At 47.9% G+C, this 24,618-nt stretch overlaps 11 protein-coding genes across 11 annotated transcripts; 9 read left to right on the top strand and 2 right to left on the bottom strand.

Moving 5' to 3' along the window:
- Window positions 1–204: 204 nt before the first annotated feature.
- EDB93DRAFT_1256224 (uncharacterized protein) lies at window positions 205–1,446 on the top strand (the record flags this gene model as incomplete). The annotated part of the gene is made up of 7 exons (XM_041453914.1): window positions 205–348; window positions 417–449; window positions 499–671; window positions 723–805; window positions 858–1,064; window positions 1,132–1,270; window positions 1,326–1,446. 7 exons carry the CDS (start codon window positions 205–207, stop codon window positions 1,444–1,446), a joined length of 900 nt encoding a protein of 299 aa, XP_041301759.1.
- A 92-nt stretch (window positions 1,447–1,538) lies between these two features.
- On the bottom strand, window positions 1,539–3,148 carry EDB93DRAFT_1332260 (uncharacterized protein; the record flags this gene model as incomplete). Its single annotated transcript, XM_041455241.1, has 21 exons — window positions 1,539–1,615; window positions 1,668–1,685; window positions 1,738–1,755; window positions 1,808–1,825; window positions 1,878–1,895; window positions 1,948–1,965; window positions 2,018–2,035; window positions 2,088–2,105; window positions 2,158–2,175; window positions 2,228–2,245; window positions 2,298–2,315; window positions 2,368–2,385; window positions 2,438–2,455; window positions 2,508–2,525; window positions 2,579–2,596; window positions 2,649–2,666; window positions 2,720–2,737; window positions 2,790–2,807; window positions 2,861–2,878; window positions 2,931–2,948; window positions 3,001–3,148. 21 exons carry the CDS (start codon window positions 3,146–3,148, stop codon window positions 1,539–1,541), a joined length of 567 nt encoding a protein of 188 aa, XP_041301758.1.
- A 316-nt stretch (window positions 3,149–3,464) lies between these two features.
- EDB93DRAFT_1256222 (uncharacterized protein) lies at window positions 3,465–3,743 on the top strand (the record flags this gene model as incomplete). Its single annotated transcript, XM_041453913.1, has 2 exons — window positions 3,465–3,675; window positions 3,727–3,743. 2 exons carry the CDS (start codon window positions 3,465–3,467, stop codon window positions 3,741–3,743), a joined length of 228 nt encoding a protein of 75 aa, XP_041301757.1.
- Window positions 3,744–5,498: 1,755 nt separating this feature from the next.
- EDB93DRAFT_1182302 (pyridoxal phosphate-dependent transferase) lies at window positions 5,499–7,257 on the top strand. The gene is made up of 6 exons (XM_041450687.1): window positions 5,499–5,866; window positions 5,904–6,101; window positions 6,160–6,506; window positions 6,558–6,971; window positions 7,024–7,191; window positions 7,230–7,257. The coding sequence occupies exons 1-5, from the start codon at window positions 5,749–5,751 to the stop codon at window positions 7,183–7,185; spliced, it is 1,239 nt and encodes a 412-aa protein (XP_041301756.1). The 5' UTR covers window positions 5,499–5,748; the 3' UTR covers window positions 7,186–7,191; window positions 7,230–7,257.
- A 1,547-nt stretch (window positions 7,258–8,804) lies between these two features.
- EDB93DRAFT_1095433 (FAD-linked oxidase-like protein) lies at window positions 8,805–11,053 on the top strand (the record flags this gene model as incomplete). Its single annotated transcript, XM_041446688.1, has 13 exons — window positions 8,805–9,003; window positions 9,046–9,188; window positions 9,256–9,316; window positions 9,379–9,450; window positions 9,500–9,519; window positions 9,573–9,630; window positions 9,681–9,730; window positions 9,791–9,914; window positions 9,988–10,101; window positions 10,162–10,453; window positions 10,553–10,650; window positions 10,704–10,808; window positions 10,863–11,053. The coding sequence occupies 13 exons, from the start codon at window positions 8,805–8,807 to the stop codon at window positions 11,051–11,053; spliced, it is 1,527 nt and encodes a 508-aa protein (XP_041301755.1).
- A 1,378-nt stretch (window positions 11,054–12,431) lies between these two features.
- Window positions 12,432–14,246, top strand: EDB93DRAFT_1256219 (uncharacterized protein; the record flags this gene model as incomplete). Its single annotated transcript, XM_041453912.1, has 9 exons — window positions 12,432–12,587; window positions 12,645–12,759; window positions 12,820–12,902; window positions 12,969–13,204; window positions 13,258–13,324; window positions 13,380–13,427; window positions 13,482–13,618; window positions 13,667–13,796; window positions 13,854–14,246. 9 exons carry the CDS (start codon window positions 12,432–12,434, stop codon window positions 14,244–14,246), a joined length of 1,365 nt encoding a protein of 454 aa, XP_041301754.1.
- Window positions 14,247–14,898: 652 nt separating this feature from the next.
- EDB93DRAFT_1182289 (uncharacterized protein) lies at window positions 14,899–16,208 on the bottom strand. The gene is made up of 5 exons (XM_041450686.1): window positions 15,814–16,208; window positions 15,586–15,762; window positions 15,409–15,529; window positions 15,327–15,356; window positions 14,899–15,274 (listed from the first exon to the last, which is right to left on the bottom strand). Exons 1-5 carry the CDS (start codon window positions 16,053–16,055, stop codon window positions 15,200–15,202), a joined length of 645 nt encoding a protein of 214 aa, XP_041301753.1. The 5' UTR covers window positions 16,056–16,208; the 3' UTR covers window positions 14,899–15,199.
- Window positions 16,209–16,541: 333 nt separating this feature from the next.
- EDB93DRAFT_115041 (uncharacterized protein) lies at window positions 16,542–17,655 on the top strand. Its single transcript, XM_041449671.1, has 5 exons — window positions 16,542–16,603; window positions 16,671–16,945; window positions 17,017–17,141; window positions 17,197–17,489; window positions 17,553–17,655. Exons 2-5 carry the CDS (start codon window positions 16,792–16,794, stop codon window positions 17,566–17,568), a joined length of 588 nt encoding a protein of 195 aa, XP_041301752.1. The 5' UTR covers window positions 16,542–16,603; window positions 16,671–16,791; the 3' UTR covers window positions 17,569–17,655.
- A 1,180-nt stretch (window positions 17,656–18,835) lies between these two features.
- On the top strand, window positions 18,836–19,632 carry EDB93DRAFT_114613 (uncharacterized protein). The gene is made up of 3 exons (XM_041449488.1): window positions 18,836–19,117; window positions 19,175–19,300; window positions 19,360–19,632. Exons 1-3 carry the CDS (start codon window positions 18,953–18,955, stop codon window positions 19,405–19,407), a joined length of 339 nt encoding a protein of 112 aa, XP_041301751.1. The 5' UTR covers window positions 18,836–18,952; the 3' UTR covers window positions 19,408–19,632.
- A 190-nt stretch (window positions 19,633–19,822) lies between these two features.
- EDB93DRAFT_1095453 (uncharacterized protein) lies at window positions 19,823–20,256 on the top strand (the record flags this gene model as incomplete). Its single annotated transcript, XM_041446689.1, has 2 exons — window positions 19,823–19,989; window positions 20,034–20,256. Coding segments are annotated over 2 exons (390 nt in total), but the record flags the coding sequence as incomplete, so codon positions are not given.
- A 1,092-nt stretch (window positions 20,257–21,348) lies between these two features.
- Window positions 21,349–24,107, top strand: EDB93DRAFT_1182265 (cytochrome P450). The gene is given in 17 exon segments (XM_041450685.1): window positions 21,349–21,481; window positions 21,540–21,618; window positions 21,675–21,720; window positions 21,786–21,822; window positions 21,936–22,051; window positions 22,102–22,231; window positions 22,283–22,469; window positions 22,489–22,490; window positions 22,526–22,677; window positions 22,730–22,845; window positions 22,897–23,014; window positions 23,068–23,081; window positions 23,136–23,322; window positions 23,380–23,436; window positions 23,486–23,510; window positions 23,562–23,828; window positions 23,894–24,107. 14 exon segments carry the CDS (start codon window positions 21,797–21,799, stop codon window positions 23,982–23,984), a joined length of 1,488 nt encoding a protein of 495 aa, XP_041301749.1. The 5' UTR covers window positions 21,349–21,481; window positions 21,540–21,618; window positions 21,675–21,720; window positions 21,786–21,796; the 3' UTR covers window positions 23,985–24,107.
- The last annotated feature ends 511 nt before the right edge of the window (window positions 24,108–24,618 follow it).

Raw genomic sequence — 24,618 nt, 5'->3', positions numbered from 1 at the left:
ATATAGTAAGAACGCTTGCATTACTAATGTACATTTGCGCGTCGGTAATACTACTCGGCAGCCGCATTATAATTAACTTCAAGCAGTGCCTCGTCACAGGGTCTGTCCTAGCCAATCGAAGCCTAGGAAGATATTCCTAATCGTCTTACTACGTACCCTGGAGGGCACTCGAAGAGTTCACACGCTGGTACCCTCAACTCCATCATGGATGCTTCACAGATAAGACAGAAACTCGACCGCTTCCGGGTCCTTATTATCGGAAGAGCGAACGCAGGAAAAACCACCATCCTCAAGAGGCTTTGTAATACAAAGGAGAACCCAGAAATATACAACAGCGCCGGGGAAAAGGTGTGGTCCATGATACCAGCAGTACTACTGCGACGATCATAAATTGACTGATGGACATTGGTAATTAGATCGATCTCGCTGTGTTGATGGCATCTAGAGAGGTGGGGCATGTACTTTGTTGTTAGTAAATTCACTTGACCGAGTTTTCAGCGCGGAGAGCACGACATAGAGAATGAAATGGTGTTTCGAAGCAACCCAGGATTCGTCTTTCACGACTCCCGCGGGTTCGAGGCAGGAGGCCAGTCCGAATTTGATAAGATGAAGGCTTTCATCGCAAGTCGTTCTAAGAAGCCCAAGTTGAGCGATCGAATTCATATCATATGGTAATTGGTCGATTATTTTTTGGCGTGCGTCATCTCACATGTTTGGCATAGGTACTGCATTCCGATGGATGAGGACGGCAGGTCTTTCACAGACGCAGAAGTTAAGTTTTTCTCTCAGTGCGACACCAGAGACAGTAAGCCTTCGTATCTGCCTTTGTGTAACATTGACTCATTTCCGATGCTCAGTTGCAGTAATAGTATTGTTCACTAAATTCGATGCCCTCTACGACGATGAATTTGCAGAGCTGATAAATCAGGGAGTATCCAGAAGAGACGCTCAAGCGCTGGCTTCGCAGCATGCTAAAGAAGCCTTCGCCAATGGGCCACAAGTAAAGCTTTTGTACAACCGCAAAGGCAACCACTCTCCTCCAAGATGTCACATCTGCCTGCCTGGTAAGTCGGCTGATTCTCGAGTTGCTAGTAACCTATTTACTGTTTATCATTGCTCTCTGACATTTAGACATGGATAAGGACGATGCAGACTGCGGGCTACTTATCGAACGCACAGCTGAGACTCTGGATGATGATACACTCAAACAGATGTTTGTCTCGACCCAGCGGACCAGTTTGGAGTTCTGCATGAGATTTGCAGTCGAAATGTAAGTCCTCAAACCTCACTTATCTGTGGCGAGAAATAACTCACTGTGTATTGAGATCACTGGCACGGCATCTTGACTTCTTGAAGACAATCTCGTCGCGCATATCTGGGACATTCGACCGCAAGATTGTAAATGACTTGGGTTTATGGTTTCCACGTGCTTCAGTGAGAATGTAGGAATATTTACAAACTCTTCATTCATATTGGACGCTTACATGTAGGCAGTAATGATGTCTTATCATCTGTCAGCGTGCTGATCTAACCCACACCTAATCACTTGACAGGATGTGAGTGTGTCGATCCTCTGTCGAGCTCGAGCCTCGCTGACCGAACACGTCGCCGATCCCTTGACAGTTGGTGAGTGTGTCGATCCTCTGTCGAGCTCGAGCCTCGCTGACCGAACACGTCGCCGATCCCTTGACAGGATGTGAGTGTGTCGACCCTCTGTCGAGCTCGAGCCTCGCTGACCGAACACGTCGCCGATCCCTTGACAGTTGGTGAGTGTGTCGATCCTCTGTCGAGCTCGAGCCTCGCTGACCGAACACGTCGCCGATCCCTTGACAGTTGGTGAGTGTGTCGATCCTCTGTCGAGCTCGAGCCTCGCTGACCGAACACGTCGCCGATCCCTTGACAGGATGTGAGTGTGTCGACCCTCTGTCGAGCTCGAGCCTCGCTGACTGAACACGTCGCCGATCCCTTGACAGGATGTGAGTGTGTCGACCCTCTGTCGAGCTCGAGCCTCGCTGACCGAACACGTCGCCGATCCCTTGACAGTATGTGAGTGTGTCGATCCTCTGTCGAGCTCGAGCCTCGCTGACCGAACACGTCGCTGATCCCTTGACAGTATGTGAGTGTGTCGATCCTCTGTCGAGCTCGAGCCTCGCTGACCGAACACGTCGCCGATCCCTTGACAGTTTGTGAGTGTGTCGATCCTCTGTCGAGCTCGAGCCTCGCTGACCGAACACGTCGCCGATCCCTTGACAGTATGTGAGTGTGTCGATCCTCTGTCGAGCTCGAGCCTCGCTGACCGAACACGTCGCCGATCCCTTGACAGTATGTGAGTGTGTCGATCCTCTGTCGAGCTCGAGCCTCGCTGACCGAACACGTCGCCGATCCCTTGACAGTTGGTGAGTGTGTCGATCCTCTGTCGAGCTCGAGCCTCGCTGACCGAACACGTCGCCGATCCCTTGACAGTATGTGAGTGTGTCGACCCTCTGTCGAGCTCGAGCCTCGCTGACCGAACACGTCGCCGATCCCTTGACAGTATGGTGAGTGTGTCGATCCTCTGTCGAGATCGAGCCTCGCTGACCGAACACGTCGCCGATCCCTTGACAGTATGTGAGTGTGTCGACCCTCTGTCGAGCTCGAGCCTCGCTGACCGAACACGTCGCCGATCCCTTGACAGTATTGTGAGTGTGTCGATCCTCTGTCGAGCTCGAGCCTCGCTGACCGAACACGTCGCCGATCCCTTGACAGTTGGTGAGTGTGTCGATCCTCTGTCGAGCTCGAGCCTCGCTGACCGAACACGTCGCCGATCCCTTGACAGGTATGTGAGTGTGTCGATCCTCTGTCGAGCTCGAGCCTCGCTGACCGAACACGTCGCTGATCCCTTGACAGGGTGTGAGTGTGTCGATCCTCTGTCGAGCTCGAGCCTCGCTGACCGAACACGTCGCCGATCCCTTGACAGGGTGTGAGTGTGTCGATCCTCTGTCGAGCTCGAGCCTCGCTGACCGAACACGTCGCCGATCCCTTGACAGCGTGTGAGTGTGTCGATCCTCTGTCGAGCTCGAGCCTCGCTGACCGAACACGTCGCCGATCCCTTGACAGTATGTGAGTGTGTCGATCCTCTGTCGAGCTCGAGTACCGATGTGTTGATCATCACAGTATGCAAGTAGATTTACCCTTAACTATTTCTGTCTTTTAATCATAATTCATCAGTGTTACCGGCCCGAAGAAGATGAAATGTGGTCCACGTTGCGATCTTTGGCATGTCCCATTGCTCACATCTTGTCTACACAATTCTCATTTCAAATGTTTGCTAGTCCTCTGGGTCGTCAGCGTTAGAGCGCATTGTGCAGCTTGGTTCTGGTGAGATGTTACGCTAAATTGTAATGAATTTGCTGATTAATTGATCATAAGCTGCCGTTATCATCTTCGAAAACGCTTTTCATCTTTGGGACCAGCAACACTTTAGAATGGAGCAGGTGTCAGTTTACCCTGTTCGTGTTGCTCTCCAGCAGTACATGGCATCTCCCAATGCAGCGGCCGTCAGGGAAGCTCTGAGTTCTGCTGTTCACACATATGAAGCAGGCTTTTCTCGCTGGATACCAGGGTCGACCAAACACTCTCGGAAGAAGGAAGAGTTAATCCACACGATTGTTCAAGTGGTTTTCCAGCACCGCCTGCGTATGTGATATCTAGTGCAGTTGCCAGTCCCGCTGATATATTCGTATTCAGCACCACCTTCAGTCTAAGCAGGAGGACTATATCTGGAAGATGAGGTCCAGTGAATTGCGGTTTCTTGACCAGCTAATGGCATGTCCGTGGTGTCAAGGAGATGAAATTATGTGAAACGATATATGATAAAGCAATGAACTTTTTATGACATGGTATACATGCGAGTGATAGACGACATCCTACTTATTTCGTGCGATGTTGTAACTTTCCTTGAAGAAAAGAATCCATACAATTACTTTCGAATTGGCTCAGGGATCGACTGTAGCGTGGTGCGCACAACAATGCGATGGGGTGGGTTTCGTGTCGAACGTCCCTAGCAGAACGCTATGGCTACAGGGATCGACAGGAGCATTGCTATAAAATGTGTCACAAGTACGTTCTCAATGCAAAGTTGTACACTATCGGTAGTTTCTGGCCGACTCCGATAGTGACAACGTTAACAGAGTCAGCACACGAGTAGCGATCAAGAAGGTAGTACCATCGAGAATCAACGCCGGGCAGTTACAAAGGTCAGTCCAAATTTTCATAAACTTCAAACTGCAGAGAAGCCTCACTAGTAGGCGGGTAAGTCTGCCTTTCCAGTTGGTCTATCCGCCTATAACTGCTGAGCAAGACTTATCTGATATCTCCATCGCTGTCATCGAAGGATATGATCACTTTCAACAAAGTTAGGTCAGTAGTGTTGATTTGACTGAGTGGTGATCCGAGTCAGGGCGAGTGACGTTTGAGATCTGAGATCTCAACCCTAGGAAATTCTGCTGATGTAGTCCGTGACTGGGTCATTATTCCGAAGCTCAAAACCCTGCGCGACGGTATCACAATGCACGAAATACTACGTATTACGCTGCTAAAATTCACATGCATCCATTTTAAAAATTCTCAAGGCCTTGTATCTGGTCCATGCAACGATATTTCAATTTTTTTGCGATACAATAAACCAACGGGGTATAAAGAGACTTATCTACTGTGCCTACACTGGCATGGACCTGCAGCGCTAAGATAAATTCATTTATAAGAATCATGGTTTCCTATGAGGCCTGAAGAAAATGGTCAGTAAGCGCATCCAGAAGTGGGTGATGATTTTGACACGACCGCCATACCGAATGCTAACACACGAATAACGAATCAGTTGTTTTAAAATACGCATATAAGGATATGATGAAACAAGCGAAGGTATGTACATACCAATACCAACGACTGACCTATATTGCGACAGCGGAGAGAAAGGCAAATAGAGAGGAAGACGCGCACCATGACTTGATGCAGCATCGCATCCCAACAAGCTGGTAGTTTGACCAACTTTATCTCGCTGCAAGAATATTCAAAGAGGGTGGAGGGGTGTGCGAGAAGATGCAGGAAGGGACGGCAGATGTTTCAGAGGGCGAGGCAAGTCCGAAAAGGCTAAAAATTGTGAAAAGCGCCGAGACGAGCCTGGAGCAGAGAGAAGACATGGATCTGCAATAAAGCAGGAAGTCTGGAATTACTCACCAAAATTTTCGCTGAGCGGCTTCAGTACACTCTAGAATAACTTGGTGCAAGTTCAAATCTTCAGATGAAGATTGTCGTGACGCATCAGCAAAGTACTAGAAGGTGATGAAAATGTGTTAGAACACTTCAAAATAAATGTATTTACTAACTGAAAAATACCTGGCCATATGCATATCTATAAACCCACATAAGTCAGACTGAAGACATCAATTTTGAAGTCAGTCATGCGTGTGGCAGAATTGGCGGGCCGGCACGGACCGCTACGTAAGCTTTTCGAACTCCATCCAATGACTCTCACACATGTATAGTTCACCTACGGTACGCCAATCATCTTCAAACGTCGGACCGCCCAAATTTGTTCGAGTAAGATTGATGCTCATGTGTTCTCAAGCCCTCATGATCAGGTCGAACCCGCCACGCCTTCACATCGGGTATCGATATAATTATGCATGAATACATAACGGAACGCCTATCATCGAGCGATACTCACACCAATCACTCTCTGTTCTTTTGGACTACTGCTTCCTTGTCCAGATGGCTTTCCTCGACATCGACGAAGTTCGCGCTTGCTTCCCATCCCTCGAATCAGGGTACATCTACGCTGATAATGCTGGAGGATCGCAGACCGCTCAAGGAGTCATCGATCGGAATCGTACATTATCTCACCAACACCAACGTACAGTTGGGAGCTGACTATTTTGTCAGCGTGATGGGCACTCAGCGCGTGGATGAGGGCTCTTTCACCGTTGCAGAGTTGTTTAACGCTGCTTCCATCGACGAGGTCGGGTTCGGACCGAGTTCGACGATGATTTTGGAGAACATCGCTAGAGCCCTCGAAAATGATATCCAACCCGGAGATGAATTTATTATTACCTATGAGCATGAAGGTTTCTGACATTATCTTCTTGTATTCCCTTGTAAAAAACAACTCAACGCTCGTCTTAGCCAACAACGGACCTTGGACGCGTCTGGCTGATCGGCGCAACGCCGTGGTCAAATACTGGAAACCTACGCCTGTGTCTGCGGAAAACCCTTACTCAGTCGCATACAAGATCGAAGAACTGTTGCCGCTGGTTTCTTCACGGACCAGGCTGGCCGCCATCACCGCATGTTCCAATATTTTGGGATCGTTGATTCCTGTGGAAGAAGCAGTCAAGGCACTTCGCCAGCGTGCAAAGGAACAGGGTGCAAGAAAGGTCGAAGTGTCTGTTGATTGTGTTGCGTACGCACCACATAGAAAAATGGACGTACGACAGTGGGATATCGATTACTGCGTGTTTTCTTTGTACAAGGTTTGGATACTCGCGACTCCTTTCGATCTCGCGTCTGACACTGTTTTGTAGGTGTACGGGGCTCACAATGCTGCTTTCTATGTGCGTTCGGTGGCTCTGAAGACATCCCTCAAGTCCATCGCACATCATTTCCTGGAGGTGGACGACAAGCCATATAAGTTGCAACCCGATGGTCAAGGCTACGAGCTGGTGTATGGTGCAACGGCAGTCGTGCCATATCTTAAGTCGTTGACCCCAGAAGATGATCTTGCAGCGTCTTTCGACGCAATCGCAAACCACGAGCAAACCCTTCTAGCCCCTTTACTTGGCTTTTTGACGGACGCAAGACAATTTGACAGGGGTGTTCGGATTGTGGGGACAAGCGAGATCGATCTCTCAAGAGTCACCACTGTTAGCTTTGTCGTCGTCGGACAGAATGCGATCAAGAGCAAGGATATCGTTGGAGCATTTGACAAAAAGGGAGAGGTAAGTTCGATTTTCAATGATTTTATTATATTCGATCATACATGTTGCACAGATCGGAATTCGATACGGCAACTTTTACGCGTATTCTCTTGTTGACAATCTACGCCCCAAACTGGACGTGAATGACGGGGTCGTCCGCATCTCGCTTGTTCACTATAACACCGTCGAGGAGGTGGAGAAGATCGTAGATGTTTTGAGAGAAGTTTTGGCTTGAGCGATAGTGTAAAATTGTGTGGAAATTTATGTCACTATCCGGCTGGGAACATTCTGGAGATGCATTTTTCTGGCACGATGCATCGATGGTGTGCATATATCTTGAGGCCTTGAGGGTTGCCGCCGTGTACAATTCAGAGGTTGCTTTGTTGACAGGTTGTACCAGCATAATTTTAGCAGTGTGAGAGTGACACAACGGAGGCACAACTGGAGAAGGTATGGGGGACCTACCGGACGCGAATTGACAGAGGGCGTGTCAGAGTTTGTTGCGATCGATGGAGGAGCGGTTTCTATCAAAGTGAAGGGAATGTATCTTGCCTGTCCTGCTGTCGTGTTTCGCTGTGTGCACCGTCGAAGCTGAAGATGACTGATGTATTTTCAGGCCAAATAGATGTGCTATTGCAACCATGAACAATCGAGTAAAGAAACATAGCAAATAAAGTAAAGATTTACGAGCAGTTAAATCACACTCAAGACAAGACACCAGAAGCCCGATGAACTCTCAATGGAAGAGATCACGCCTGCAATGCGTATGCCCTAGGTGCTGACGAGTTCGTGAGGATAGGAACCAGACTAAGTTGCAGTTTGGTCGATCAGTCTTTAGCTGAGGTTGTTCAAGTTGTCGTGCTTGGGGAGGTGGGTCAGCCTTAAAATGATTCAACTAAGGTTCGAGTGTATGAAAAATCAATGACTCGAAGCGCAGTGGGAAACCGTGCCTTCAATCGCTGGAGAGAGTTGATTTTGGTGCGGTGAAGTGTATGCGATAAAATGCTGAGGGTAGGAGGTACACAAGACGAGCCAAAAGATGATCAGCCGAGATATTTGGACCGCAAAGCCTGCTTGTCATTGTGATATCTGACGATTCGTGTCCTCAAACCATTTGCTCAGGGATTGAAGAAGCCGAGGTCCGACTGTCAGCTGTCTTCGTGGCGTGTGAAGTAATTTAACCTTGTAGGTGTCGTTACGTACTCAGTTAAACATTGCATGATCCGCGGACGAGGACCTCCATGGCATGATGTTCGATCACTTCGGCCGCGCTAGCAGTTGAGTAGATCTTGGTAGAAATAATGATCATGGGTGAATGCAGATTGTGTTGTGGTTGCCATGATGGTACATACTAGTGAGAGAATCAAACGATATGACAAAACGCATATGCCAGGAAATTCCACTAATAGAGTTCAGCACGGAAGCATGCGTTGAAAAAGAATCATCAACGTTCCTGTTAGCGCCAGATGAGATTCATTCCAAGCAATTGAACATATTCAATTACATAATTGAATGCGAACCGAAGTGCCTTGTTTGTACGCTCTTAAAGTCCCGCCGATGGCAGCCCAAGAGCATACCAAGTTCTCTTCCCTTGTGTCCCACTCATGTGCTAGTTATGACCTTGGCACTTACGCGATCGGTCTTTCTCCGTCTTTCTGCTAGAGCGAGTAAGGCTTCTCCCGCAAGCACAAGATGTGTCAATGTCCATTCTTTCTTGCGACCAATTAAGACCCCTCCCAGTCGATTGTATAGTACTGCTACAGCTAGAACAATCAAGTCCTTTAGATCTGCAGTCGCAATCGCTGTAATAGCCGGCTGGTGCTTCGCTCTTCTTTGTCCTGGCACCCTCTCGAGATGCTGGCTCTCCAAAACCGACATCGGAAGCCGTCGTCAAGGTTGCTCCCACTGTTCTTCGTACTGGCTCTGAGCCGGTACGCAATTTGTACCAAGGCCCTTGAAGACTTGCAGGCCGAATTCCCAGAATGCTCTGTTGTATCTACAGACCCCAGTGAACTGTATGCATATGCACAGTCGGCGTACTCTCACTTTGTTGGTCAGTTTGCTCTTCAGTCTTCCTCGACCTCTAGACAATAAGATCTCATAGGATCACCCCACACCATTGTTGTACACGTTCGAAGCACCGAAGATGTTGTAAAGGTAGTAAAAATATCCAATAAGTATCTAGTTCCAATCGTACCATACTCAGGAGGGACTAGCTTGGAAGGGAACTTGTCTGCTGTACGGAAATACACTCCTAGTGTCATCGTAATTTTTTCTGACTAAACCGTGCTCCTACATTTTACAGCCATCCTCTGGATCAATCTGCGTAGATCTGTCTGGTCTCGACAAGATCATAGCGATTAATGGTGGGCGGTGATTCTACACGATTTTAAATCTCCGTCAACGCTAATGTAATGTTTGGTCTCAGAGTCGGATGCAGATGTGGTTTGCCAAGCTGGGGTCACTTGGAATCATCTGAATGAAACCCTGGCGGAAAAGGGTATGTCGCTGTGTAGCCGGTATTACAAGATTGATTGACATATTCTCAGGCATTCCGTTATTTTTTCCGGTATGTCCCAAGTAACATCAAATTATTTTTCCGCAGTCATAAGGACCTGCTAGCTTGATCCTGGTCGCGGTGCCACGATAGGCGGCATGATCTCGACCGGGTGCTCTGGAAGTAAGTCAGAACCTCGTGAAACCCGTGGAAATCTGACAAACTCGCTCAAGCCAATGCGGTCAGATATGGAACAGCAAAAGGCGAATGGATTCTTAATATCGTGAGTGAGCTTTTCAGCTACGCTAAGAGCATCATTTGGTTTACGAAAGAGGTTTGTAAGACGGTGGTACTTCCGTCGGGCGAAGTGATTAAGACGCGACAGCGCGCCCGCAAGTCATCAGCGGGTTTTGATGTCACCAAATTGTTCATAGGTGCAGAAGGCACCCTTGGAATTATCACAGAAGGTGAGCGGAGTGTGTCCGTGTGTATTTAGTCACACTTACTCATGCTCCTTGGTGGCATGTCCTTCTGTTACAGCTACATTGCGTCTAGCCCCCGTTCTGCCAAGCACTGTTGCGGTCGCGCAATTCTCTGATATTCGGAGTGCAACCAATGCAGTATGTGACATCTTGAACCATGGCGCAACACTGCGTAAGTCAGAAGCCCTTCAGAGGAGCTAAATGCTAAGTGTGGCGTGTCTATTCTCCACAGAATGTGTCGAGATCATCGATGAACTTACGATCAAGGCGCTAAACCAATTTGGGACGTCTGCGAGAAAGTGGCCAGAGAAAGTTACCCTTTACTTCAAGTTTCAAGGCTCGGACAATGTCATCCAGGAAACATCACGCTATGTGGAAGGCGTGATTGCGAAGCATGGTGCGACCGACTACCAACTTGCTTCAAACGAGCAGGAAAGCGAGGGTATTTGGCAGGACCGGAGAAACGCGCTTTTCGCGTGCCTTGCATGCCGTCCGGGATGTAAAGGATGGGTGACTGACGTATGGTTAGTGAGTGATGTCGTTCTTGGGATTGCTGATCCGCCGGCGCCCTGCGACATCACATTTGTTCACCCGTGTGTGGTTTACTGATTATATTTGTCTAGCGTCCCAGTGTCACGCTTACCCGATCTTATCTCTGCTGCCAAGAAAGACTTTGAAGAACTCGGTCTAGTTGCACCGATCGCTGGTCATGTTGGTGATGGTGCGTTCCTTGGCACAACTTGTGTACGTATTTACTCATGCTATGCCGCGAAGGTAACTTTCATGCCCTCGTTCTTTATGCGGACGACGCGGAACTTGCCCTTGTACGAGAAGCAGTTAGCAGGATCAATCGCAAGGCCATCGAACTCGAAGGAACATGTGAGTATTCTTTTTAGTCAGGTGTCAGTGTTCGTAATCTAATTGACGATTTAGGCACTGGGGAACACGGCGTTGGTACGGGTAAACGCAACTACCTCTTGACTGAACTTGGGGAAGGCACGGTAGCCCTCATGAGAACGATCAAACAGACGCTTGATCCCCATAATTTGTTCAATCCAGGAAAGGTAAGCGGTTTCTTGCGAACTAGATGTTTGATACGATTGTATCTTACAGCTGTACCCTGATATCTCGCCACCATCCGACACAAACGCGTTGACAGAAGGTCATATTACTTCGAATACGAAGCCTGCCAGCGGCCGATCTTGAGCCTCAGAGCCAGGTGCTCGTGGCTTTTTCACCTTTGAAGGTTGTACAGTGGGACGTCTCCTGACATACTGTTCTTCATGAAAGGACTACCGAGTGTTGGTTAATGAGCACTTTGCCATGGCCCCTATTTCAGATTTGCACTACAGGGGGCTGTTGTTCCCGCGGCCATCTTGAAGGATTTTCTTACTGTTGATGGGGCCCTGACAATCGTGCCAAAGATATATAGATATAAATGTAAAATATTTTGTAAATAAGTTCTGCCCATCATCTTCCAGTCGATCTGGTGATAGGATCGATAACCCCGATGTGTGAGCAGTGCCCTTAAGTTTGAGCATTATTATGTGATTTTAACGGGTATCCTGCGAGGCAGTGTCGATTGTCAACAAGTTTGATGTATGGCTCTGATATTTGGTTCGTGAGGCTCTTGAGTCGATCATGTTCATCTTTACATTCCGTCGTACAGTTGCAAATACAATCAATGGATCCCGTCCCGGGTAGTAGTTGCATCCCTGGCTAAACCCTTCATGCGGAACTCTGATGCTCACCGTACAAGGCCCACTCCGATGCACCTCTTGATCCGTTTGTCAGTATTCTCATTGGTTTGCGCCAGACTGACTCGGACATATAAGGCTGTGCTTGAGCCATACGCTTCATCTTACGTAAATCACTCGGTTCGGACTATAGTTGTGAAGAAGAAAACAAGCGCACGGTCAACTGTTACACCCGCATGACCCCCACTCCTCGGTATATATGGCTTCCCCACAGTCCAGACAGACCGAGGCGTTTTGAGAAGGAAGAAAATTCTGATATTCTGATAACCTACGAGCTGACTTCTAAATTCTGCGGGTCAAGTCACGGGTTGTTGGCTAGATCCACGCAGGCAACACAAATCACTTTCCCTGTATATATACGCACAGCGAGGAAACAAGAATCGATGTCATCGTGGGATGACCGGTTTGGAATAGACCGACCGACCTACGTGCGATGATGGAAAACTGATAACGAATGCACAGATTTATACCAGCAAAATCATGAATCCGGTGAATCTTCTTTTGTGGTGCACGTAGCGAATCATATATTAATGGGTCAGCTTCCCTTCTTCTGGTGAGACTATCTTTTTTTTTTACCTGCCGAGGACGACAAAGTCCACTTTCGCCCACCAAACTCGACTGGGTCACCGCGTGGCGAGGTCACCGCCTTCGACTTAAGGTTTCCTTCTATTGGGCTACATAACCGTTTGCTACCTTGGACTCGCCCCCAATACTCTTTTCATCGTTGCAGGACTCAAATTTCGTCATGCCCGGGGAATCGCAGAATATCCCCAGAAGGACTTCGCAGATGCTGCGTTTTATAGTCGTTGGAGGGAGCATCGCAGGCATCGCTTGCGCATATGCGCTACAAGAAGCGGGTCACCAAGTAATAGTTGTGGAACAAGGCGACGGAAGATGTAATGTATGTAATCTATTTCATCGAATCCTAGGCGATATGAACTTTTAGACGCCAATCTAGAGTCACGGTGGAATACGATGTCCACCAAACATGACGCGCCTGTTGAATCACTGGGGACTCGGACCCGCCATCGCCAGCATTTCCATAAAAGCCAACAGGTTCACTTTCAGGGATGGTAAATGATACGCAAGGAGACCTCCGTTATCCGTCGGTATTCATAAACGTTTCCTTGCAGGGAAATCTGGGGAAGAACTCGGCCCTCTCGTACTGCATGAGAAGCTTATGAAAGCGTTGGCGGCGGATTTTATATACATGCAGGTTCGCCGCGTTCTACGATATGCGACATTTCCGGATCTTTGATGAGTATGTAATTTCTGGTGATAGCATGGAGCGCTGCACGCGATGTTTGTCGAGTTCGCCAAGAGTGCCGGCGTTCAATTCCGATATAACACGGAAGTCGTCTCGGTCGATCCGTGGAAGGGCGTGGTGATCACGGGCAAGGGTGCTAAATTGTCTGCGGATGTCATTATTGGTGCGGATGGTTATAGGAGCGTCGTGCGTCCTGTGGTGGTCGGTCCTGAAGGAATGAAAGGCGTTTTGGATAAGCGCGTATCGGTGAAGTAAGCCCTGCTTTTACTGATCAAGATTTCTTACGGCTGACGCGGATCGTTAGTATCACCGTGCCCACAGACCTGATGCGGCAACACAAGGATCTTGTTCAATTAACGATCTCACCGGAGGTACGAATATGAATATAAATGATCGCATCTTTCCATGATATTAACGCCGAATTAGTGGTCACTATGGTTGGGTGATGATTGCGCGATGCATGGGCTACTCACTGTGCGTGCAGTAGTTACGAATGCTTGATAGAACACTGCCTAACTTTCCCAAAAGATCGATCCCGGGACATCCAAAAAAGAATATGCTGTAGTCATGCATGTTCCTACGGATGGCAAGCCAACACATCACTCATGGGCACGGTCACAACCTTTGGATGAAAAGTTTCTGAAGCTCGACCGCTTCGAACCTAGGTATGTGTGTGGTTCAATTCCCTCGACATTCCTGATGTTGGTGAACAGAATACAAAAGCTAGTAAGATTTGCGCAGACTATGACGCCAACTGGCCATACTATCTACGAACCCTTTGATAATTGGGTTCATGAGAGCGGAAGGGTAGTACTAGTTGGTGAGGCCGCCCACCCATTGATGGTATGTATGTTTTCTTCCAAATTATATACATCGTTTAATGATCGCTGGTTTGCGCAGCCCAACGGGTCACATAATGCTGCAATGTCGATAGAGGATGCCATGACATTATCGACGCTCTTTTCTCTCCCAGCAGCTAAATTGCATACGTCCGTTCTCCTTTCCGCTTACGAAGAGCTGCGGCAACCACGTTGCGCCGCAACGCAAGCTTCTGAACTACGGAAACGAGATTTCGTATGCCTGCCCCTGGGTCCTGAACAGCAAGCTCGCGATGACGGTTTACGAGATGCAAGAGCGCGTGCGTTGCTTGACTGGGACGATGCGGAAGAGGAGTTTTTGCGTGACACATGGGAGGAGTATATCGACTTCTTCGCTTTTGATGCTCGGGAGGCAGTGGAGGATTGGTGGACGAAATGGGGCCGGCTCTATCGCACGCGGATGCCAGAGTCTTGAATAGGGAACGCGGTGGGGAGGTTTGAGTCGCTACATCTGGAAGGGAACATTTTGCAGGAGGCGGTAGCAGGAGTGCTTTTACGGGAGGAGGAACGAAATAATGACACTTATACCTTGAACGCTATTTACCCACATGACGACTCAGTCCTTAGACACTAACCTCAAGTCTAAGGATAATTAATTTATATACTCGCTTTCATGTCGATACTATGCAATGCTATTGTTACACGAGATTTGGATGTAGTCTCTCTTGCCGCTACAATACTAAAACAGGCTACAACCTGTCGTGTGTTTACCGATGTCACCATTCGTTTGCGTGGACAGCGGGAGAACATGTACATGTACATATTGTAGCCTAATCCTATAGATAGGGTAGTATGTTGAATCCCGGTCTACGCGAAGGGACCATACTCACAACGATGGGCGACATATCGCCAAGACATAAGAAGCACATAAACCACATTGTGCCACAAGGGCGTTCGGAAAGTTGATGTTATGCTGAAGTCATATTTCATAGTTCCGATGTCCCCTCACCAGGAGCACGACGCGATACGGACCTGTGTGTCAGATGTCAAGCAAAGAACGTACACGCATCAGCGCTACTACAGGCCTGTGGATGCCAAATCTCAAGCCAAGAACATACCCGCTTTGGATCAGATCTGGGCCTGCGTTTTATCCATGGTCGCAATTGAATGTGAGATAGCATTATGGAATATTCGAACTAGCAAACCCACAAGAAGCTGCGGATGACGCTGTCACTGTCTGCACTACATATAGAATTCTATAGAGTTCAAACTTTGAAAGGTAGAGTCAAGCATCGGCTGAGCAGGTATCTCCGACTGAGAAGTATCGACCCGAGGCACGAAAAAGTGAAGCAATTGTGCGCTGACTTCTAGAAACCTTGGTCGCAAGGTGATATATAAGACTGTATCCGTATAACAAGTGCGAGCACTCTATAGTGGGTGCGAGGCATTTGAAGCGTTCAAATGCACCATTCTTTCCTCCTTCTCTCTTGCTTGCTCTGCGAGCTGTAGAAGAATGATGAGTATTGTGGGTCAGCGATAAGGAAATTACACGAACCAAGGCTTGCCATGAGTGGTCAGTCGGCCGCTGGAAGGGATCAGTATCTGCACCATGTAGAAACACGAAGCTGGGAACTCACACGCTGGAGGGCGGCCTGGCGCTGATTGTGCGTAAGGATGCCAGCGCCTATTAAGACGCCAATGGTCAAGCCCTGTGCCCACATACGCACTTGAACTATCTTTTGGGGTAGCGTCTGATGTCTGCATGTCTACATCAGAGACATGGAATGACCGTCGATGCAAGAAAAGCCACGAACCTATCCCTAGAGATAATGCCGCCAGCGACTGCCATTGATAGAGCCCAGCTTCCAAGAATGATGCTGTACTGGTGTCGGGTTGCCCAATCACCGATTTTTTCTTTAGTGGTCAAAGCTCTCCATCGTGCTTCTTCCTCTGCTGCTTCTCTGTCCAGTTCTACTTTACCTGCGCCAGTCCTGCAGGGCAGGGCTTAGAGGGCAATATTCGGTTCGAGAATTGGGACTCACCAGTGTGCACGATCGAATTCTAGACCACGCCTTTCAGCCTGGATGCACAAGCAAGGCGCGACTAACATGACGGTACCCATGACCTTTAAAGGTAGAGGGAGTACTCGGAAGGATGCCCATCGACGGTTAAGCAACAGTGAAGTCGGGATAGCGACAGCTGCGCTGGCAAGTGCGCCTTCTGCTGCACCGCGGATGGTAGCACTGGTGTGGCCGTCGAGTTCTTCCTGAGTGACAATCTTCATTGTTGTAGTAGTGTAGGGCTTTAAACTTTGCTCTCGTTGCTTTCCGCGACGGTGACCTGTGGAGAGTAAAACAGTCCAACCCTGCAGTACTTATATCTTCCGACCCCACGCTTGGGAGCGCCCCGGTGACTTGAAGAACTGATGGCTGTGCTACGGCCCCACGGTTGAGTTCGGAACGATACGGGCAACTGGGGCTCCGTCGATGACTGATTGTCCCGAATAATTCCGATTCCATCACGAGCTTGCAACAGTATGAAAAAACTTCGCGGCCAACGGCCAGCGCTAGGACCTCTCTGGACGACGCCGTGTGCAGGCTAATATAGCACTCCACTATTGAATCGGTAATTATTTACTAGCTCCGACTCGGAAATTTCAAATTATATTTCTCCGTCCCCTTTGAATTCTCAGTTGCCTCTGGATCCAACTTGTACTATGCATTCGCCTTGCAAAATGGCACTCGCAGTTTCCAGCTCTTTCAAAGTTACCAGCCATGTGTGCGTTGACTGTTTGTGAAGAGTCCGCTACGCCACCACGCGTGACGTCATAAGGTATGTTGTAACTTTTGTAGTGAATTTTGTGAAGAGCCTCATAAGCGAATGTATTTTAATACTATAGTGGCTAGCTCTAGCATATATAACGGGCATCTTGTCGTCCTTTAACCTCAAGCCCTTCTTCCCTCCCACTTTCCTCACCTTCTGCATCCTACCTCACATTCTTTTCCAAGCCGTTCTTTACCATGAGACTGTCATCATTTGCTATTCCAATCCTCTCTGCATCAGCCACGTTCGCTCTCTCCAACTTGCATCGTCCTTACAGGCGCACTACTGTGCCCGTTACCTGTGGTTCTCTCAACTCCGACCTCGTTCTTAACGACGTCGTCGATAGCAATGGTACGCCATTGTTCTTTCGTCCTGAGACTCGAGTTGACTGTCATTTGAATCAGGCAAAGCCACCGTCGCAGGCCACATCGCAGCTTGCCTTTGCCTTACAGATGTTGAACAATTCGTGGAATCAAACCCCGTCGCACAGAAAGCTGTCCAACTTCTTGGCGACCAAGCCAAGGTAGAGGCCTTGATCTCCGACATGGTAATATTTTCTGCATGTATTCTTAGCTGCATTCGGTGACACTGTCTTGTAATAGGTCTCAGGTCTTCCGACAGCCGCGCAATGCTCTTACCCTGATCACGCTCGTGCTCTTTGCACGGACTCCAATCCGTGCGATTTTGAATGCACCGATGGCTTCCTACCTTTCCCTGCAGAAAGACCCACGTCTTGTATATGCCCTGACTACCTTACGGAGTGTAATGGACAGTGCGTTCCTTCCAAGGATTGCCCCATCAAACCACCTCCATCTCGTCGTAACAACGATCCCCATTGTGCTGATGGCCTCACCATGTGCGGAGTCCCTGGTAAAAGCACTGGTCAGCCTTGGAAGTGCGTCGATGTTACAACCGATCCTACAACTTGTAAGTCATCTCATCGCAGTTGCATCACTAGACCCTCACATCAATAGGTGGTGGGTGTGTTGCGGCATGTCCTTTCGGAAACGCACCCTGTCAACGGTGTGAATTGCAAGGAAATCAAGGGCGTTATTCCTGACACTGTCACTTGTGGTAACGGGCGTTGCATCGTGAAAGAGTGCGCAAAGGGCTACTACGTTTCTCCTGCTTCGGACACATGCATTCCTATGTCCGAAGACGCTACCGCTAGCTCTGAGCAACAAGGCGGAGCTACTATTCCTGGCACTAGTGGTTCAACTGAAAGTACCGAAGGTCTCAAGTCTTCTCCTCGCGGGCTTAACGTACCATCGAAGCATGTTGCGGGTACCAGTATCGCTTCAGCAGGTGGTTTGAAGACTGGCGATGTTATTGATAAGATTGAGCATGGAACTGGCGTTGTCGTCGTCGAGCCAATTGTTCGTGGCCTTAAGCGTTTCACTACCGGTGGTCATGGAGGTCCCGTAGGCGTTGTCGCTCGTGCTATACAAGGCGCCAAGGTGGTTTCTTCTGCTGCAGGTGCAGTTCAAGTAGCTTAATCTGTTTTGCACCCTTTGCTATCCGTTCCTCACCTACGATAACAGCTTTATAGTCACTCACGGTTTCACTTAGCATTGACGACATCATCACACAGTATATAATCCTCATCAACGTTAGTCATTGAATATACTCAATTACCGACTCAATAAAGGCGTGGATGAATGCATAAATCTATCTAGTGACGTCGGTGCTGTCCATCGTTTCAGTGATTATCACATTTATCACATCTCACTACGATTCTGCAGTTGCTCCATAATCATATGACGTGAAAAGGATCATGTGGTAATTCACCATCCTCCATTTTCAATGTGCTCTAATACCTCCAGGATATGATGCTCCAATATGAACTTTAATAATTGTGATATACAATTGAGCGCGACACTAGCTAAGAATATCTTCCTAGGCTTCGATTGAAAATTCTACCTGCGATTCATCGTAGTATTCATTTGACCACCCGCGTACTTGTACGACATAGTTTAAAATCGACTAATTTTGTTGTACGCTCATCCTCCGATTCCACAAGTTATATCAGTGTATGACAGGTATGGCGTCTTGGAGTTCGTTTGGGGCCGATGGAGTTGGAGCATGTCCTGTTGTCGTGTATACCCTTGATGTACTTCCAGATCCGATCGATGTCCTATCGCAGCGAAAGTAGAGACTCGCCGTATACGTACATGCTCGATGGCACCATCAACGAGTACTACCAAGCTTGGTGTCCAAGCAGTGACGTCAGACAGTTATCCATTGACGTCACGATTAAATATGACATTGTATGGTGGTACACGAAGCTAGTATAAAACCTGGAGGCCAACTGCCACGACAATCTACTTTCCCAATAATTAATAACTACGAGAAAGCACAATGTCTTCGTCTACCGCACACCCATCTGCCGTAGGCACTAACACCCAACCCACAACGGCTTCCACCGAAGCTCCAACTCAACCAACCATCACCGACGACAGTCAAATTCCGCCGCAAAGACACGCAGGAGCCACTGGGCTTGGTCCCTTGTACGGACAGGGAGCAGTAAGTTCGCATCAACCACTTCTCAGAGCTTCTAAACGAAGTCGCGTCGCGTTATAGGGCCTTGGAGATAAGCTCGGCGGCTTGCAAGAGGAGATCAAGGGAACGATCACCAAGAACCCAGAACTAGTCGAACATGGGCGCGAGCGGCGTACAGGGATTCTGAAGAAGAAAGAGCAAGAACAGGTACGGAATCAAGCGTTCCACTACTTCAACTTCTCGTGGCGCTCATGTATCTTAACCAGGATGAGGAAGACCCGTTCGCGAAATCAGAAGACCACAGTCAGGCCTAAGGTAGTGGGAGACGCTAATATCCACTAGTCATGAGCGTGTGTTGGTGCATGCGGTAACTTTGACTTACCGAATATAAATGTCATTGCATGGTTGCGTCTCTATCTCTACGCACGTAAGTATAAATTCTAAGAGGCTGAACGAAAGTGAGCAGCACGAACTGTCGTGGACAATCATGCGTAGTCCTCTCGAGCCCGGTCATGGTGACAACATCGGGCCTCGAACCCCTGAATGAAAAGTAAGCTCCTGATTTCATCCATCCTCGCTCGACAGACCACGACACTTCCTTCGTTCAAATGATCCGCATATATGTATTGGAGATGGCAGATGAGCGTGGTAGCTGCAGGTTCAAGATTCTTGATGGTGCTTACGAGGCTAATCTGACCAAGATATCTGATACGCATCGAAAGGTCGACTTCATTCCATTCAATCGGCAAGAATAAGCCCGAATTCATGCATTTTTTTTTGACAACAGAAACTTTTCAGAGCGAGACTTTCCTCGTTTCAGACTGGTTGGCTCATACACCGAAGAAGGTGGTGACCAAGAACTTTGACTTTGATTGCAGCGTGTTTGACAAGCTTCCGTAGAAAGGTGATGAATCTGATAGCGACAGTTCTTCACTGCAAGAAAATCGATATTGTCAACAGAAAAGTATATTTGCGGGGTCACACCTGATACGTCCTCGCGTGGCTTACTGTCTGACGTTCCAAAGTCCGAGCACCGTTTTGAGCTTCGCCTAACCCCGCTCAAGACACTGGGCTGTACAGTCCGCATTGCTGATACTTCAGGTTTCCATGTCTCAACAGTCATTGCTGCTGCCCATCTGATTATAAAAGCTCATGGCCTGTAGGAGCTTCACTAGCAGACGAATGCCGATGAATGATCATTCTTCATTCGCGGTCGTGCTCGAGTGGCTGTTTTCGCTGGCAATGGAAAATGCGCGTATTTGTATTTTCAACCTGAAGATGTCGGGATCGTGCCCTGGAGCCTTGGTCAGCATCGGGGATGAAAAAGTAAAGATGCCTGAGGCCTTAGATTGGTTATCGACCAGTAACTTACTGCAGTGGAGTGACGGTTCGATTTGCTTGTGACTGATTTAGAAGTCCGATCGATGTACACAGGTCTAAATTCGTATCAACATTCCCTTGCTTGCAGACCAACACTCCAGTAGCATGAGCCAACCTTGGCCTAGTGGTAGAGTGATGGTAAGCAGCAGTAGCTATGCCTGATCTGCCTCTGGATTATACGAATTATGGCCTCGCAACACATCTAATATCATATTTCCAATCAAATGGCCCTACTATGTCTCTCGGATCCAATTCCAGGGTGAGTCTTTAGTAAACAGTTTCAGTGATGAGAATGGCATAGCAGCGTTTCAAATTTTTCAGTCTAGTACCATGCTCGGTCTCATTGCAGGTGGATTTGGAAAACCATATCTTGGAAAGTGACATGATGATAGACATTCTCCCGGAACAGGTGAGATCGACCCTGCATACAGCGACAGTGTTTCTGATGACGGTCATATGTATAGCTAATAAAGCTCATGTGTCTTTAAGCTTAGACTGTTCAATCATGACGCGGTCCGTGGCGCTGCTGCGACAGCTAAAATGCACTACAGGGCTGTCCAAGGCGAACTAAACGCGGAGATGACACGGACCTACAGTATTTCTACGGTGCTGACGTCCATGTTTCACCAAGCCAGGGTCAGCCCATGCTGCTCCAGTGTCGGTCTACAATCAAGAGAGAGTTGAGAATGCGACATGAATTTACAGGTACGCCCGTAATGCTAGAGTAAACATCAATCAGACTTCTAAATATTCCAGTCGCAGAAAATCGAGCTATAACTCTACACATAATTGGTACTTGAAGCCTGTGAGGAATAGAGCAGTACTCGGTTGTGGCGGCCTGAGACAAACCTTGCAGGTCTCACTACTCGATTCAGAATAGTTCGGTTTGAAGTTGAGCAACCGATAGTATCACGGGTTTCCGAGTCTCCTCTTTCTCCACACACATCTACTTTGCCGAGATTTCGGTTTTCATCTGCCAATCTGCTATTCGTGTTTAATTTGGTAATCGTAAGTAGTGATTCGTTCTTTTGATGAAGTGTCAAGCCAAAGCTCAGACGGTTAACAGCAGAACCACTGCAACGACTCGCAGGGATGTCTCGTGGGAGGCGGGTGTCATTGTCGCTGACGTATCTGTTTTAATACAAGTGTGCATAATCGTATCTAAAGTCGCCGCCATCCGTTTCTGAACGTTGACCCACAGAACCACCGGTTACAGATCAGAAAAACTCTTTATGAGACTTGACATAGTGAGATCCGGTCATTTCATTAATGGTTTCAGGTATAGTATTAACGGCGGCAACTTTTTGTCTAGACTCAGATAGGATGCCTCGAAGATACTTAAGCTGCTTGTGAGGTGTGGATCTTTACCATCGCTTGAGATGTCCCCCTCTCTCATGATCTTTCAGGTTATATTTGCCATCACATGCCTCTTTCTAGTCGTTCACCAAGCTCGACGAAAAAGTTCATCCAATCTCTCCTTTCCCCCTGGACCCAAGGGCTTGCCGGTGCTAGGTAACCTGCTCGATCTCAACGGCAGTCAGCCATGGATTAGCTTCACTCAGTGGGCATCGACACGCGGTAGAGTCCATCAATTTTCCACAAAAAAAATCCTTCTTACTTTTTTTAAGGGGACGTCATCTATTGTAGGCTGTTCGGACGGCAAATTATTGTTCTACAATCACAGGAAGTTGCCAAAGCACTGTTGGAGCATCGCTCTAGTATATATTCTGACAGGCCACCACTCTCTACCATAAAGGCGTAAGGGAATCAATATTCAGCATGCTATATACACATCTGACACTCTTATAGGATCGGATCTGAGTTTAACAGTGCCCAGTTAAGGTATTCTGATGAATGGAGATTACATCGACGAATTTTCCATCAATCATTCCGACCCGAAGCAGCAAAAGATTACTTACCTCTTCAACTTCGCAAAGCTCGTCAGTTGTTACAGGGCATCATAGAATCCCCTGAACGCTACCAGCGCCACATCGAATTGTAAGTGATAGTTTAGCCTTTAGCAAGCTTAATTACAAAATGTGGTAACCCTAGCTTCGCCTCTTCCGTCATCATGTCTGCTGTATACGATTACGAGGCCAAGCTGAACGACGACCCACTTTTACTTACCGCTGAAAAGGCGATCAAAGTGTTTTTGGAAATGGCAAGCCCCAAGACTTCAGCTATCCTGGAGACATTTCCGTTTCGTGAGTTTTTATTAGTCTACCTTTCCAGAAATTCATCTCTGACTTAGCGTAGTGCTAAGACTGCCCTCTTGGTTTCCCGGCGCGAGTTTTAAAAGACTCGCTATCCAATCACAAAAGAATGCTGCAGCCATGGTCAACATCCCGTTCCACTATGCACGAGAACGCGCAGTAAGCATTTATGCCCCGAATAAGAATCAATCCCATTGACATGAGGTGCAGATGACTGCAACTTCGAATCAGTGTATGATCTCGGAGTCTTTTAAGCGGTTAGACACGCGCGGTAATGCGGACGAGTTCGAGCTTGCGTTGAAGTCGTCTTCTGCTACAGCATTCATTGGTATGATACGATTCATTTCCTGAGTGACACTACTAACACATGCTCGTATCTAGCTGGAGTTGAAACGGTTGGTCCCACTGTTCTACATTGACGTGTTTCCCACGAACTGACGGATAATCAGACTGCATCAACGATTACTGTCTTTGTTCTTGCAATGATGCTCTATCCAGATGTACAGAAACGTGCACAAGATGAGATTGATGCAGTTATAGGCGACCAACTTCCTACCTTTGAAGACCGGTCTTCATTGCCATATGTGGAAGCAGTCTTGCGCGAGACCCTTAGATGGCATCCAGTGTTCCCTCTTGGTGGGTTGATCCCCTGTATCGTATGTCAGGATCTTACATTTGCATGCGATAAATTAGGCTTGCCGCATTACACTACAGATAGTGACGTGTACAATGGTCATCATATCCCCAAAGGTCTGATATTTTCTATATCGCATCACTTTCGCTGCTAACCATCATGTAGACGCGATCGTCATGGCAAATATCTGGTGCGTGGTGGTACTTGCTAGCCTTGAGTTATGTTAAGGCGACTGTTACAGGGCCATGTCAAAAGACGAACTACAATACCCGAACCCTGATGACTTCAAACCAGAGAGATTTTTCATGGCTGATGGACAATTGAACGACGATACTGTCGACTTTCCTTTCGGCTTTGGGCGCCGAGTATGTGTTGGAAAGTACTTCGCTGATGCTTCCTTGTGGATTTCTATAGCGTCTCTGCTAGCAGTTTTCCGTTTTATGAAACCATTGGACAATGAAGGAAAAGAAATAGACCCTATCTTCCAATGGTCCACTGGATTAATTTCGTGAGTATCTTGTTTTATGTCATCGTCCAAGAAAGTACCACGAGCTCACGGTTGAGATGAATCAGACACCCTGAATCCCTTCCTTGCCGTGTCAATCCCCGACACCCCGACATGACTGCACACAAGCTTGCAGACTTGATAGACCTCAGTGCATAAAGCAAGCTGCTTCGTCAGGGTCAGTTGTACGATTATATCTAAACGGAGGTCACTATCATTTTTGTACATATCACGCAAGTTAAACTTGAAATTGATTCCGATTCTGTACAATGACAAGTCAGTTCGTACTCAACTGTGGACTGTATTCAGGTAGTATTGTGGTGTCGGAGGAGCAGGCAGGCAGTGTAGGGGAGTAGAAATTTTTTTGGGCGAGCTCTGCCAAGAGAACAGCAATTGGAAGATCGGCGGAATTGACCAAAGGCGTCTCTGTAGAAGCTGTACTCCTAATCTGGCCGAAAGGGTGGCTCGGTGAGTGTTTAGGGTCTCGCACTATGTATCACTCACCTAAGACATCTTGGAGCTACGATGAACATGGAGAACCTGTTTTTGAATTTCGATTGACTGGGCGGTTGATTGTCTCCCTGGAAGACCATCTGTCAAAGTTGTTCGGGTACCTTAGTACTGCTACAATTTATTAACCAACCAAGAACGCCTGCACACTTTATCACTGGCCAGATCGAAAAGAAGTGAAGACCAATATGTCCCATTTGTGAGAGCGTACCGGATCAAACCATGGCTTGTCGTTTGGTGATGTCTGTGAAGACCTCAAAATAGGGAGGAAGAGATTTCCTAT

The sequence above is a fragment of the Suillus bovinus genome (assembly GCF_016758785.1).
Source record: "Suillus bovinus strain UH-Sbo-P2 chromosome Unknown EDB93scaffold_115, whole genome shotgun sequence".
NCBI classification, from domain to species: domain Eukaryota; kingdom Fungi; phylum Basidiomycota; class Agaricomycetes; order Boletales; family Suillaceae; genus Suillus; species Suillus bovinus.
This window is presented reverse-complemented; position numbering and strand designations above follow the sequence as displayed.

What these genes read in the sequence shown, in the direction of transcription:
- EDB93DRAFT_114613 (XM_041449488.1), top strand. Translation starts at nt 18,953, where the DNA reads ATGTCTTCGTCTACCGCACACCCATCTGCCGTAGGCACTAACACCCAA. An exon ending in CCTTGTACGGACAGGGAGCA is followed by an intron (nt 19,118 to 19,174) that starts GTAAGTTCGCAT and finishes GTCGCGTTATAG; the next exon opens with GGCCTTGGAGATAAGCTCGG. An exon ending in AGAAGAAAGAGCAAGAACAG is followed by an intron (nt 19,301 to 19,359) that starts GTACGGAATCAA and finishes TATCTTAACCAG; the next exon opens with GATGAGGAAGACCCGTTCGC.
- EDB93DRAFT_1182289 (XM_041450686.1), bottom strand. Translation starts at nt 16,055, where the DNA reads ATGAAGATTGTCACTCAGGAAGAACTCGACGGCCACACCAGTGCTACC. An exon ending in GGCATTATCTCTAGGGATAG is followed by an intron (nt 15,530 to 15,585) that starts GTTCGTGGCTTT and finishes GTAGACATGCAG; the next exon opens with ACATCAGACGCTACCCCAAA. An exon ending in ACCACTCATGGCAAGCCTTG is followed by an intron (nt 15,275 to 15,326) that starts GTTCGTGTAATT and finishes ATTCTTCTACAG; the next exon opens with CTCGCAGAGCAAGCAAGAGA.
- EDB93DRAFT_1182265 (XM_041450685.1), top strand. Translation starts at nt 21,797, where the DNA reads ATGCCTCGAAGATACTTAAGCTGCTT. An exon ending in ACTATGCACGAGAACGCGCA is followed by an intron (nt 22,846 to 22,896) that starts GTAAGCATTTAT and finishes CATGAGGTGCAG; the next exon opens with ATGACTGCAACTTCGAATCA. An exon ending in GCATCCAGTGTTCCCTCTTG is followed by an intron (nt 23,323 to 23,379) that starts GTGGGTTGATCC and finishes GCGATAAATTAG; the next exon opens with GCTTGCCGCATTACACTACA.
- EDB93DRAFT_115041 (XM_041449671.1), top strand. Translation starts at nt 16,792, where the DNA reads ATGAGACTGTCATCATTTGCTATTCCAATCCTCTCTGCATCAGCCACG. An exon ending in CGACGTCGTCGATAGCAATG is followed by an intron (nt 16,946 to 17,016) that starts GTACGCCATTGT and finishes CCACCGTCGCAG; the next exon opens with GCCACATCGCAGCTTGCCTT. An exon ending in AGGCCTTGATCTCCGACATG is followed by an intron (nt 17,142 to 17,196) that starts GTAATATTTTCT and finishes GTCTTGTAATAG; the next exon opens with GTCTCAGGTCTTCCGACAGC.
- EDB93DRAFT_1182302 (XM_041450687.1), top strand. Translation starts at nt 5,749, where the DNA reads ATGGCTTTCCTCGACATCGACGAAGTTCGCGCTTGCTTCCCATCCCTC. An exon ending in TATTACCTATGAGCATGAAG is followed by an intron (nt 6,102 to 6,159) that starts GTTTCTGACATT and finishes CGCTCGTCTTAG; the next exon opens with CCAACAACGGACCTTGGACG. An exon ending in GCGTGTTTTCTTTGTACAAG is followed by an intron (nt 6,507 to 6,557) that starts GTTTGGATACTC and finishes ACTGTTTTGTAG; the next exon opens with GTGTACGGGGCTCACAATGC.